The sequence below is a fragment of the Corvus kubaryi genome, unplaced genomic scaffold (genome assembly GCF_017639235.1).
Source record: "Corvus kubaryi isolate FWS band 111438036 unplaced genomic scaffold, C.kubaryi_AGA036_p1.0 37396, whole genome shotgun sequence".
Lineage (NCBI taxonomy): Eukaryota > Metazoa > Chordata > Aves > Passeriformes > Corvidae > Corvus > Corvus kubaryi.
The window spans coordinates 13,676,722-13,690,098 of NW_024581135.1; the positions used below are offsets into that span (position 1 = coordinate 13,676,722).

At 42.2% G+C, this 13,377-nt stretch overlaps 1 protein-coding gene across 1 annotated transcript in view; it reads left to right on the forward strand.

Moving 5' to 3' along the window:
- Positions 1-706: 706 nt before the first annotated feature.
- GYPC (glycophorin C (Gerbich blood group)) overlaps positions 707-13,377 on the forward strand; it is a 28,822-nt gene continuing 16,151 nt past the window's right edge. Inside the window, exon 1 of the mRNA XM_042041552.1 lies at positions 707-926. Within this exon, the coding sequence (XP_041897486.1) occupies positions 893-926 (34 nt within the window). The 5' untranslated portion in view covers positions 707-892. The remainder of the gene's footprint in view (positions 927-13,377) is intronic.

Genomic DNA, 13,377 nt, shown 5'->3' on the forward strand with positions numbered 1-13,377 from the left:
GGCAGCCTAGATCAGGCTGAAAAACTTGCAGTGGAGTATGAATAAATTCACCTCTGCAGACCAATAAATACATCTTATTTATAAATAACACCTGCCTGTACATTAAAATAAAAATAACAAGACTAGGGAGACGCCAGGTGTCTCATCTTTATCCTACCAATGGCAAACTGGGGCAGAGATTAAATGTTTTGTCAAAGGTGCCATAGGAAGCCTGAGTCAGAGCCATGACTGGAGCTACCTGTGCCTCAGCCTGTGCTGCAGCCACAGGTTCCTCCTTGTTGAGCGGTGTAGATTCACGGTATATGCTGACATAACTACTCTGACCCAGTAAATGTCATCCTCAATTTTCACCTGTTAAAAGGACAGAATCAGTCAGACTGTGAGTGTTAAGGGGGATGCTGGGCAATGAAAATTGGAAGTCCTACTTTCAGTCTTACGCACTAATGGTAGACATTTTAGGAAAGGGAGTCAGCAGCAAGTTTTGCACTTAACAGGAATAACATCAACAGCAGTGGATAGGGGTTTGGGAAGTGGATTTAATAGGTGAGTCTGGATTTGGCTAAGAATGAAAAGAGCATTTTCTTTCCACTGGTTGCTGGCTAATAAAAGCAAAGGGGTGGAATACATCCAACTTGCAAAACTTGAATACAGTTACTGCTATCTGCAAATGGGTGCCCCTCCCCGCTCATGTGAGCTACACAGGCAAAAGAGAATGACACATGTGCTGTTTCCTTTTCCAGTTGTAAAGGGGTCAGGAGCCAGGCAAGGAGAGCCTGAACAAGGGGAGCATTTTCCTGGGTTCTTCCAGCTGTTCTGCTCAATCCCGCCGTCAGTTCTGAGCAGGGAAGAGAGACTGTCAACACAAATAAGGCATTTTTCAAAGGCGTAAATTATGAGTTCCCAAAACAATGCGACATCTCAACCACGTGAGTACCCTTACCCCCCCTCCCCCTTACAGTAAGAGTGGGTTTATCAGTCTGTCGCTGAAGGAAAAGATTGTCTAATGCATTTCATATGGGGGAGAAAAAGAAAAAAAGGAATGCCTGAGACCGATCCTGAAGGAAAGAAGTTGTGAAGAAACTGTTTTCTTTCTTAATTCTTTGTGTTTGTGTGTGCGCGTGTGTGAGTGAAGAACTGAAGCAGGCTCTGCAAACTCCGGTTCCTGAATAGGACCGAGAAAAGTTAGTAACATTTCCGCCTAAACCCCAGCTTAGAAAAGCTTCATTTGAATGTTTTTCCCTCCCCCCGCCTTCAGGAATGAAGTTATAGAGCATTTTGAAAGCGTAGTGACGCTTTTCTAAGATAGTAATGGTGCTGCTCAACTTGCGTTTAGAGTCTCAAGCTGTCTGTGTGTAACATGAGACGCAAGCCACAAACTGGCAGTCTATATTTAAAGCCACAATGTGTTTCTGCTCCTGGAAATTTAGAAACATGGGCTTAAGGACAAGCAAATTAGTTTTTCAGCAAGAGAGGGTACAGGAGGGCAAGTCCTGTGTTTGCATAACTCCACATATTTCAGTAAATTTTAAGAAAGTCAACAGTCAAGTGAGAGGCTCAGCTGCAGTATGGTAGTGTTCATTTTGGGACAGTATTAAAAAGAAAGGAGAGGGAAAGGGGGTGGATTATGATTTGATAAGCTGAAAAAACTCTTGAGTTTTTGGTGCTGCAATATATCTTTTTTATTTTTTTCCGTATGGTTTTGTGTGATCTTTCCTGTTTTAATTCAAGAAAGTACGTTTGTTTTATTTTTAATAAATAAACTGCCAATAGCAGAATTATTTATCATACCATGGTATCAGTAATGAAGGCAGAAAGTACAGACAGCACTGCTGGGAGCAACCTGCAGTCCAGGGTACTTTTTCTGTATGGCTGTAGACATTGACAATGTTTCCCAAGCTTTGAATGAGGCAGGCTGATCCAGCAGAAAAGACACAGCAAGCAGAACCTCTGTAATCTCAACCAGCAGTTTCTAGTTACTCTTTATTCCTTTTTGCGAGTTCTAACCAACAAGAAAGATTAGATGCTACCTTTATATTTTATTCTACTTCATTCTGCAGTTCAGAATATTATAGCTTGTTTTCAATTGCAGCTTGTTTTCTGCTATAGACAGGAAAGATACAGGCAGGCTAATTCAGGATTCTGAGAGCTTGGGTTTGGAAGAGCTTGAGTAAATTACTGCTATTTCTGCTCTCCAAGCGTGTCCGGGAGGGTGGTCATGACTCACTGAGGTTCTTCTTGTGTATTGTGAAATACCAACAAGGGTCCAGAGCCAATCTTGTTTATTTAGTGACAGGCTTGGCCAAGTGACATATGCAGGATCATCTCTACAGTCCTGAATACATTAAAAACCACTTCTCTGGCAGACCCAGGTTGTCAGACCCCACAGAAGGCCCTAGGGGAAAACCAGATAAGGAGCTAGTGCCCCAAGGGGCCTTTTGTCTGTTCATAATGAAAAAAGGCGGATGCACCAGGTTCTCTTGTTTTTCTCCAAAATGTGGACAGGAATTCTCAACTTGAACTATTTTAAGATCATATGACTCTCTGTGAAAATAAATGGCTTGCAATCCAGCTAGAAGAAGTATTCTGGCTGAAAAATAGTTACAATATATTCTTTTCTTTAGTTGTTGGGGATTTTTGTTGGTTTTTTTTTTTTAATTATATGGATCCAATTTATAGATTAAGAACAAAAGTTAGAGGTGAGTCTGATAATACCATATTTCTGTATAATGCAAGCTTGGTGCATTGATAATGGTTGAGGTTTTGAGGGAAGGTCTTTGGCAAAAGGGTCTTATTGCCTAGTAAAATTCCTGCTCTTTTTGCAAGAAACAAGACAAGAAACAATTGAAAGTTCAGTGTATTGACAGGCACTGCGCAGCATGGACAGCAGATGTTTGCCAGAGAGGCAGAATAATTGGGAAAACAAATTTGCTTCATAGCCACAGTGAAAATCTTTGAGATGGGTGTGAAAATGCATAAAAAAATCATCAAAAACTTCTGACTTTACTGAACATATTAATTCTTTGCTGAATACTTGCAGGTGAGCCCACAGAGCAGCTGCCAACTGACTGAACAGTGTTAAGTTACCTATTGCTCATGTTCTTTGCTTATCTCCTTGTATTCACGCACAGCTGATAAGAAATTTTTATTCATTCTATAAATGCAGTATGATCCTGTCAATCCAGTGGGGACCGGACTACTGTTTCAGATTTTAAGTATTCAACTCTGTGAACACTGTAAATGTATTCTGCCTCCATATGGGGATGCCCCACTGTCTCACCTTGGGCACTTCCCATGCTCAGCTCAGATATCCACCAGATATCTGGGTGGGCTCTCTGTACACATAACAGAGGCCAGGGAGACAGTAACTCTGTGATGCATTTGCTTCCTGCTCAGATTGTACAAGCAGTAGCTGCCTGACTTACTATGAAACCTGAGGAACTCCACAGGTCTGGCAATCTCAATTCAGCTGGCAGCGTTTGCCCTCTTCCTTTTAGACAGCAGTGACCCTATTTTGAGGCAGCGGGACAGCTCAAATGAGGTGAAGGACTAGGACAATAAACGTCACCAGGTCAAAGGTTCAACCTGGGGAGGCGGTGATCCATGCAAAACCATCTTTATGGGTGAAACGTGTCCATCACCTTGGAGAAGGTGCTCTGCAATTGACAGGATTTAATCTGTACCCAGCAGGCTGGGAATGTTTGTCTGGGGCCTCTTATACTTCAAATGCCAGCTGTCAAAGGAGTTAGTGGTTAAGGAGAGCAGTTTGTGGAGGCTTCTCTTCCTCATCACCCATCAACAAACAAGGTCCTCCTGGGTGGATAGGGAAGCAGTGTGATGTGTTCAGTGAAGAAGACTTGGCCCAAAAACAAACCAAGAAGTAAGGCTGGTCCTCAGGCCATGCCCCAGCTGCAGAGGGAGGAAGAGGGTGAGGAACAGTGTGAAGTAAAGCCAGCCTTCTGAGCTGTGTGCACTCTGTCTGCACTGCCAGCTGTCCTCCAGCAGTAACCCAGGCACTGCCCTGCTCAGGGGAGCAGTCTGGTGCTGCCTCTGTTTTACAAGCAGGAGGTCTCAGCTCCATCAGGCTAAGCTTCTCCACCTGCCCCAATGAAACCTACAGCTTCTGGCAAAATGAGTCATGTGTGGGTGGGCTGTCCCCCAGAGAGGCTGAGACCTTGCAAAGGTGGCCTCAGACAAGGGCAGAGTGACTTATAGTTGTGAATGGGGAGTGTGGTTCTGAGAACAGCCTTGCCCCATCTTAACTCATGATGAGATATATTTCGGTGCTGCAAACTGGTCCTTTACATGTTCCTGGAGCAATACCACTTGCCTTTCACACATGACCTGTGAAAAGTCTTGAATGAACCCTGTAGGCTTTTAATTATATTATTCACACCTTGGCAATATATGTGATTTCATTGCCCTTAATCAACAGAAGTGCTTGCCTGTGACAGTGAGTGATAAACTAAAACAGAGGTATTGATTATGAAAATCTGGTCTTCACTGGTAAACCTGTGAGCATTTATACATAAGGAAACCTACAGATTATAATAACCTCTCATTTTTAGCACAGAAATCTCAAAACATATCCCGCAAGCATTTATGTAAATTGAAAGTCTCTGCTTGTATGTTTGTTTCCCACCACTGTGCATATGAATTGGAAAATTTGGCTTTATACCCCAGGGCTATCCTGACACCCTCACCATCTGACATATTTATGTGAAAGCCTGGGAATTGAAAGGCTCAGAATGCACCTGAAATTTCAGTAATTAACAGCAGAAATGTTGGCAAACCACTGAACTGGAGAGAATAGGGAGGATGTCGACCCAAATAGGAGTCTGCTGGTTTAAAATACTCAATTTTCAGCATTGCTGGGCATCATTTAAAAAAAAAAAAATTTACACAGTAGATGTTAAAGATCCAGGTTATGGCTAGTTGTGTGCTTAAGCCTGTTAATATTACAGAATTATGCAGTGTCTGCATCTCATTGCTGATACTGCTGCACCTTTCTTTCTAGGCTCTTGTGTAATATACCCTGTAGCCATCACTGCTCAAATGACTGAGTCCAATCAGCAAAGTCTTTTGTGAAACAGGCTTCCAGGACTGCATTCTCTAATGAATGTCTGTTTGTGTGTGTGCTCTGTGCAGTGCCTGTCTCTATTGTCAGGGAGGGATTAGTATTCCTATAGCATAGAGAAATTCACGCCAACAGAGGGATCTGATTGTGCTAGGTGCTGTACAGTCACCTCTTCTCCAAAAGGCTGGTAAAAAGGAGCGATTACAGGTGGGAGAGAAATGACTGCTCTCCATAGACACTGCTGGGGAGTCCACTTTTAGCTGGGAAAAGCTGGGGAGGTAGGAGTTGGTTTGATTCCAGTAGATCCACTGGGGCAACAGCTCTTTGCTTCCCACTCCCTAATTTTTTAATGCATGCTCAGGAAAAAAAAACATAGCTCAGAAGACATTTAGCAACTGCCCTGTTTGTTTCCCACAGAAAGACCAGAAAACTTTTGAAAACAGCATTTGGCATAAGTAGGAACTTTGTTTACAATTTTTTGTTTCTCATACAAGTTGTGATAGAAAATGCATGAAAAACCCAGATGCCACAGTGACAAAAATATAAGAACACCTTAGGAGGGCAAGTATTGGGGCAGTAGACAATTGTGTTTTACTTACTTAATTTCCTAAATCAGATGCATTTGACAGCATTACCCCAGCAATGAGTCAATGAAAAATTCACCAGCTGCTAAGCATTCTGAAAAACTACTTGGAGAATGGAGAAAAGTGTCACTTGGAGAAATCAGGTTTGGTTTGCCAACAATTTATGGACACGAATGGAGGAAAGGCCTCTCTTCTCTGGGTAATTTATTTGTAACTGATAACTCAACTGCAGCAAGTAACGATACTGCAATGCTATAACAACAGACATGCAGCTCATAATTTGTAGCTGAAATAAGGTCTGGACTCCTTTGTTTCTCCAAGAGTCAGCATGATCTAATTCACACCAGATTCCTATCTCTGCTATGTTAGCATGGAAATCAAACACATTGCCTGTGCTATGCTGTTCCCTTATTGCAGATGTACCTTGCACGTGTAGTTTCACCAATGAGACAGCTGGCTAAGTGATTTTCCTCTTAATTAATCATCTCATATGCAAAGGAAGCCAGTTTCTCATATCTTCTTCTCTTCTGACATATGTTTCACCACAGGGTTCTTCCTGATGAAGCAGAAAACTTCACTTAAAATCTCAATGGGTTAAACTTGTTCTGCTGCATTGGAGTTTTAAAGTGGCTTTTTTTCCTTTCCTCTGCCTCCCTTTTTCATCTTAAGAGGGGAAAAAAAGTTGGTTACTTCATGAGGGTCTCTACCTCTTTCTTCTTCAGATAAGCCCTGAAACAGAGTTAAGCTTTTTATCAGTAAGTTGCAGGGGGGTTTTTGAACACACCCTGAGACAGTTCTTTGTTATTGTGAGTGATAAATGCCTATTTTACTGGGGACTGCATGTTTAAAGTATCTAGTTTTATGAGGCAGTCCACACCATAAAGAACATATGTGACAAGGTCACAGCCATGCAGAATCAGACATCAAATCCTTCCATATGTGTAGGTGTTTAGAGTTGCAAGCAGAGACTCTTTCAGTAATACCAAACCTAGAAAACAAGTTTGAATTCTGTCTGTACACACACATATGCACACCCAAAGTGTATGTGTATACAATATACCAGATATCTGTATGCATACATATACAAGGACACACATATTTATACACACCACCCTTTCCACTACTTTTATGGCTTTATTTGTTCAGATTTATATCCCTCTTCTAGCTCATCTGTGCTGGGAGAATTTGGTAGCTGCATCTTTAGGACAGTTTTCTAGAAACACTGATAAGATTAGTATATTCATACTGAAATTATTCTTTAAAAAAAACTAAACCCCTTTGGAAGCACTCATATTATGTAATTCTGTGTCCCACTCAAACAGTTGAGAAGATTCATTTATACTGGAATGGATTTTACAGAATTGTTATTCCAGTTTAACTTTTTTTTTGGTAGGCAAACTTCTTCTCTGCTCTTCAGCTCATTTCCTTTGAAAAGTGTTCTCACTAACACAAAAGCAAGATGCTTCTTGTCTACTAATTGGATGTTTCAAAAATTTCAGTCACTTAAGAAGGAATGAAAAAGTGGGTCTTGATGGCTGACTTTAGATAAACCAAATAATCCTTAAGTAAAACAAATAGCCCACGAATCACTTAACACAAAGTGTTAAATCACAAAACACAAGTGATTGAAGAGTTACCTGTATGAATTAATAGAGGGAAAAAATATTCCTAGTGGATTGTGAAGAGTTACCATAAAAATGTAGTAATCCAAGAGTTCAGGAAACTTGTGTACATATTCAAAAATCCTGATGTTTAAAATGACATGCTGGATTTTTATATTTTATTTCTGTCTTCTAGGATATATTGTTGAATTCTGCTTTCAAGATTTTCATAGCATATATTAGGGCTAGAAATTTACCAGTTTATTATGAAACAGTCCAGTCTTTTATTTCCTGAAACTTCTATAACCAGCACTCATGAGCTAGCTGAGATTGTTCTTCTAACTATCAATGGTTCATTCAAGTGTAATGAGCACAGTTCCAGTCCCATCCAACAAAGCAAGCAGGAAATTAAATCCTTGATGTATCTGTGGCCTCTCTCACACCTGCTCTCTCATGTTGTCTAGTTGAGATATCCTCTGCACCTCCTAATCCCACCTGTCTGTCCCGTTCTCAGCCCACAAGTAAATGGTCATATCTGAACATACAAAAGACACAGGTCCCAGCTGATAAATGCCATTTCCCCACTTCTTTCAAGGACCTTCCACAGTTCTGCCAGTGGGAAGGAAGAAAAGAACAGGACAGGAAGACATAGATCTTTCCCTGTCACCATCTGGGCTGAGGCTTTGTTTCCTCTGGGACTTGCCCCCTCTTCCACTCTCTCCCCCTCTTCTCCATTGATTTCTCTTTGCTCTCTCATCTTCACAGCTTGCTATGAAACAACACCTCCCCTCTCCAGATCTTTCCTCTCATCACATAGCAATTTTTATTTACAACTGGGACATGCTTTTTACATTCTGGATCACATGACTGGGAGAGATGATTATTGTCTGTCTCTTTTGAATTTCCATAATTACGTCAATGGCCTTTGAGTTTTGGACTCTGTTGCATAAAAATCCAGTTTTGCCTTAATGAAGTCATAGAGAAATTTTTTTTTTAGTTTAGAGAAGCCTATGCTACCAGTTACTAAGGGCAGTTAAGCCCTTGGTGCAAATAGGGGCTATACACAGGATGAGGCTGTATCTCGCTCTACAGAAAACCCTGAATAAAGTGCTGAGTACACCAGGAACCAAATCTCCAGTTGGGAACCCCTTTTCAGCTTCCCCTTTGCTTTGGGGAAAAAACCCTTTGCTTTGGGTTTTTTTTTTTTCACTCTTCTACAAAACCACTCAGTGTGCTCTGAACACTCTGTCACTTTTCCTGTCACTCATCCTATCCCTGCTCCAGTCATGAAGAAGAGTGAACAGCTTCTTCTAACATCACCAAGGCCAAGAAGAACACTACCGGGTCAGGGAGAAGAAGGCCAGGTTGGCTGGGGCTTTGAGCAACATGGTCTAGTGGAAGATGCCACTGACCATGGGGGTGTGGTTTGAAACAGATGATCTTTAAGGTCCCTTCCAACCCAACCCATTCTATGATTATATGATTCAAAGGGTGCTTGGTAGGTCCTTCTCGTGAAGGCTGTGTACCCCTAATGTGAAGAAACAAATTCTTTTGAAACCTTGCTGTGCCTTTGGCACGTTACCATCTCCCACTTAGAGCTGTCTACTCCTCATACCTAGAGCTCAAGCAATGGTTAGTGTGACTGGACCCATGAACATCCTCAAAAAATGAAAAATACCCTTCTATCTCACCTTTTTTATAACTGAATGGATCTGGTTCCTCGAAACACCTTTCCTCAAGTTAACCATCCCACATCCTGACCCAAGAACCCAGATCTGATTTCTACTTGCTGTACAGGGGACAATTTGAACTTACTTCAAATCCAAGCCATTACCACAAGGATAGTGATGCATGCTAACTTGGCATGGAGAGAGATGGAAAAGATGGTGTTGTTCAGCCCTCAAAAGAAGCTGGTTTTTTTTTCAAAGCCTTGGTTATCTAAGTCTTTCCTCTGTTTCCAGGTCTCCAATTAATGTCTCCTTCCTACTTATGGTTAATAGCAAGCTTTCCTTTCACATCCTTTCCATTTCCTCTTGACAAAATACAGTCTTCATTGCAAAAGTGTATCCTTTTTATTTTGTTTAGTCTGTAAATTTATCAGGACAGAATGATCTCTCCTTCTATCTCCTTTCTAAACAAAAATCACCAAATAATTATTTGACACTTTGGTGCTCATGTGGCACTGACCACATCTGTCTTCTCAAGCTACCTCACCAAGTTGCTGATTCTGGACAGAGATTTCAGCCTCCTGAAGTATGAAGATATAATTCAAAAAACAACCTTCAGTATGACATCAACTGGTAATGCATATCAAGCTGAAAGGATTTAGGGGTTTCTCCTTGAAAATATTTTTCCCCTAAACACATTTTTTTGTATTCTCTGAGATAGTCTCTGGACTGTGGAGATCAAAGCAAGCTGGAAATCCAGCAGAGTTTTTAAGTGCATTAAAGGTACAGTGTTTCAAAGCCACATGCCTGAACATTTAAGCACCATGGAAGAAATGGAGTAGCAGGTGGTAATACATGTAAACATGATTGTTACAATCTTAATACTTTACAATTTGTCAAAGCCTAACTGTGTGACAAAAAGCCAAAATAAAGGATGCTGTGTGCACATGCAGACACACAGGAGAGCATAAAACCCAAGGACACCAGCCAGCTTTGGGTTTTCCCTTTCAGCCACATTTTTGATCTTGTAAGTCATTTACAGTAATAAGGATGTGGATTTACCAGACTTATGTGGAACCTGGCAAATCTGAGCATGGAGTGAGTGCTTCTTGGGAGATTTGAATACAGAAACATAATTCTCTGCTGCACTTCTTTTTTGCAGAGGTAAAGAGTATAAAATGCCATCCACCATAGAGCAGTGGCATATTGTGAATATATAGAGAGAGACACAGTCTATAATGTTCCTCACTTAGCAACTGAGACATTATAGAAATATTTTCAGATGCTTTCACAGAGCCAAAGTGAGACAAAATGAGACTACTTTTCTTTTTATTACTCCTAAAGAAATGAGAAAATATCGAAAAAGGGTGCCCGCCAGATCCAACCCCTTTCCTACCATAAGTTTTGGTACATGTTTTCTGTACAGCTGTAGCTGTAAACAGAAGGCTTCATCACCTGAGATCACCTGAGGTCCTGGCCTGTAAACAAATAGTCAACCATTTCTGTGTCCTTCCCGTTTCTGCATTTTCTTGGGAAATGCCTTCCTTACTGCAAGCTGCCATTACAGTGCTGAAATCAGTGTTGTTGAGGTCCTTGTACCCTGGAACTTGAGATTGCTCATATTGATTTTATTGGACTTTGTATCAGAATTTGCTGATTTCAGACCATAAGTTTTTAATACTGCTCTGCTTCAAATGCCTTGGTTTAGTTCACAGCAGCCTCATCTACTATCAGCACAGATTTTAATGAAGGCAAAGTGATTTATCAATGGTAACTAGAACTCTTGTAGGAAACACTATTGAAGACAGGGGGTAGTGGGAAGCAAATAAAGATAAACTGATCCTGTATGCTCCTAAAGAAAACTTCCTGCTGATTCAAGGTTCTTGCACATTAAGAAAAGATGTGGCTCCTGAGCTCATTCTCCCTGTGGATTAATGATCCATAAGGGACTCTTTGTACCAAGGAGGAGTAAATCACCCCTCCTGCTTTTGGCAGGCAGGAACGTAACTGGGGAGATAAATGCTTTTACATTTCTCTGAACTTTGCTTTTACACCTGGGGTAAAAGATTTCCCCTTCTGGAATCCATTAAAATCTGTGAATCTCAGACAAAGACTCTTCTTCCTCCTCTCATGGTCTGTGTGATATGCTTAATCTCTACATCCTGGGGACATAACCATTTGTGAGCTGGAAACAGAGCATAAGCTGAGCCCTTCTTCTCTTGAGGTACCTCCTCTGGCTTCCTTTGCTTGCAATGAATGAAACCTTTCATTTCAGCGCCTCTGACTTGTGTCAGAAGATTTGTGACTGACTGGAGCAACAATGGGGTGGCAGAGAGGGATGAAACTCTTTAAAATGTGACTTTGCTAAATAAGTAAAGATCAGCTTTAAACACAGGGGAGAAAGCAAGACGAGGTACAGCTGAATGACACTGTTTTAAAGAAAAAAATGCAGCCTGGACTTTTCGTCCCTATTCCTCTCCACGACATGCATTTCCTTTAAGGAAAAGGTCATGCCTTCTTTCCCAGGCTGCTACAAGCCTTCCCCAGACAGGAAGCATATCCTGTGTCCTGTTTTCTCCAGAGTCCAGTAGCAGAGCAGATGGGACCGTAACTTCCACGTTGCTGCTGCCACTCTGCTGTTTTTAAGTGATCTGAGTACCAAATCTCTGGGTGAATCTTCCCCCCTCTCAATTGTGGTGCAGCCCCAGGGCCTTGCAGAGCTGGCAGCTGCTGGAGATGGCCAGAGGGAGAAATACAAGCTCCTCCCTTTGGAGGTCTGGATGGCTATTTTTGTCAGATATGAAACTGCAGCAGTCATTGGGGGGAGATGTGGGAGGGGGAAAAGCACATGTTCTGTATTTAAAGTTTGTATCTGTGATTTATTCCGGAAGAGAGGGGCATATTTTCCTCATTGAATGAGAAAAAGAGATTTGGAAACTGCAACATACAGCAAATGCCATTTTCCACCCAAGCAATTTCCTTCACAGCTCACACCTAAGAAGTTGTCAAACCCTAGGGGATCAACCCTCCCGAGTCACGCCCTGCTGCCTGCAGCACACAGCAATGTCCAGTACTTTTGGGTGGCTGAGGGAAGTCTGCAAGGGAAATACTGATACATGTGGGTGTTCAGCTTTGCAATTGATTTTGTTTTCCACTATTTGGCACTTTAAGGCACCAGCTTGCTGTCTGTGGACATGAGCATCCATATTCCTAAGAGGATCACTTCCTCCCACTCCCCGCTCCACTGAAAATATCCTGGGTGAGAGGACATGTAGCAAGAAATGCAAATTCTGTCCATTAACAGAAGCAAAGCCATGGCACGCCAGCTGTGGCCAAGGGTCATATGTCTCTCCAGACTCCCACGGCCACACACATCTGTCTTTTCCATTCCCCAGCCTTGCTGGGATATTTCCAATCCATCTTCTAAATAACGGGATTTGGTACCGATTTTCCCCATGTTTCACTGCCATTGCACAATGAAGTGATGCTGTGGCATGACCAGAGCTGCCTGTGTGTCTCCCTTGGCCCTCACCAGCTGTTAGGTTACACAAGTATTAAGGCAAAAAGACTTTCTTTCCTGGGGACATTGCCACTTCTACCCACCTGCTACAGAATCCATGACAAATGATGGCCAGTGCAGGTTTGATCCTGATGGTGCTGGGTATTCTTGACTAACCAGGACTTAAAAGCTTTTTCATCTCTGCCCATGAAAGTGCTGCACTGAGCATGGAGCTGATGGTCTGTCTAACCCACTAGAGCCAGTAGCAGATGCTTAATGGAGAGTTAAAGCACAGGGCAACAATCAAGGGATCTGAGGAATGGGAAAGTTTTGAGCCAGAATTAGTAATTCAGTGTTTAAATGGTTGCCTTGGGGTATAAAAGCTTTTGCATTTACCAGAGTTTCTCATACGAAATACTTTAACCTCCTGCTCACATCGACTCAGCGCTTGGCAGGACTGAGCCTTGGCTGCCTCTCTTCTTGAGCGAGCTCTTTTAACTTCTAGCTGAAAGAATTCAACCTTTGAAGCTCAGCATTACTGAATGCACAGCTGGTGGCAGAGAGCAGGGAACTCCTCTGTCCAGTTCTCCCAGGTAACCCCAGTGCCTCCAGGGGCGTGTGACCATGACTTTATCATTTTGTCCCCTCCATCAGCCAGCTGTGCAGCAGCTGTCCACCCCAGCAACAATAAAGACTTTTGTCTGAAGCCAGCTGTGCAACGCAGCACAGTACAAAGGTGCTGGTAAGCCTAGCCCCTGTCTTGCAATGAAGCCAGGACAGGGAATATCTCTGCCACCCCTTCTTCCCTCCCCATTAAGTAGAGCTCCTACTTGTCAGGCAAAAATATACAGGGTAAGGTTTTAAAGAGTTAAAGCCAGATTGCTGTGTATGACCCTTCTTTATAGCGCATGTGCATCTCCTAGGGAGTGCTTCTTGCTGACTGTCTCCTAAA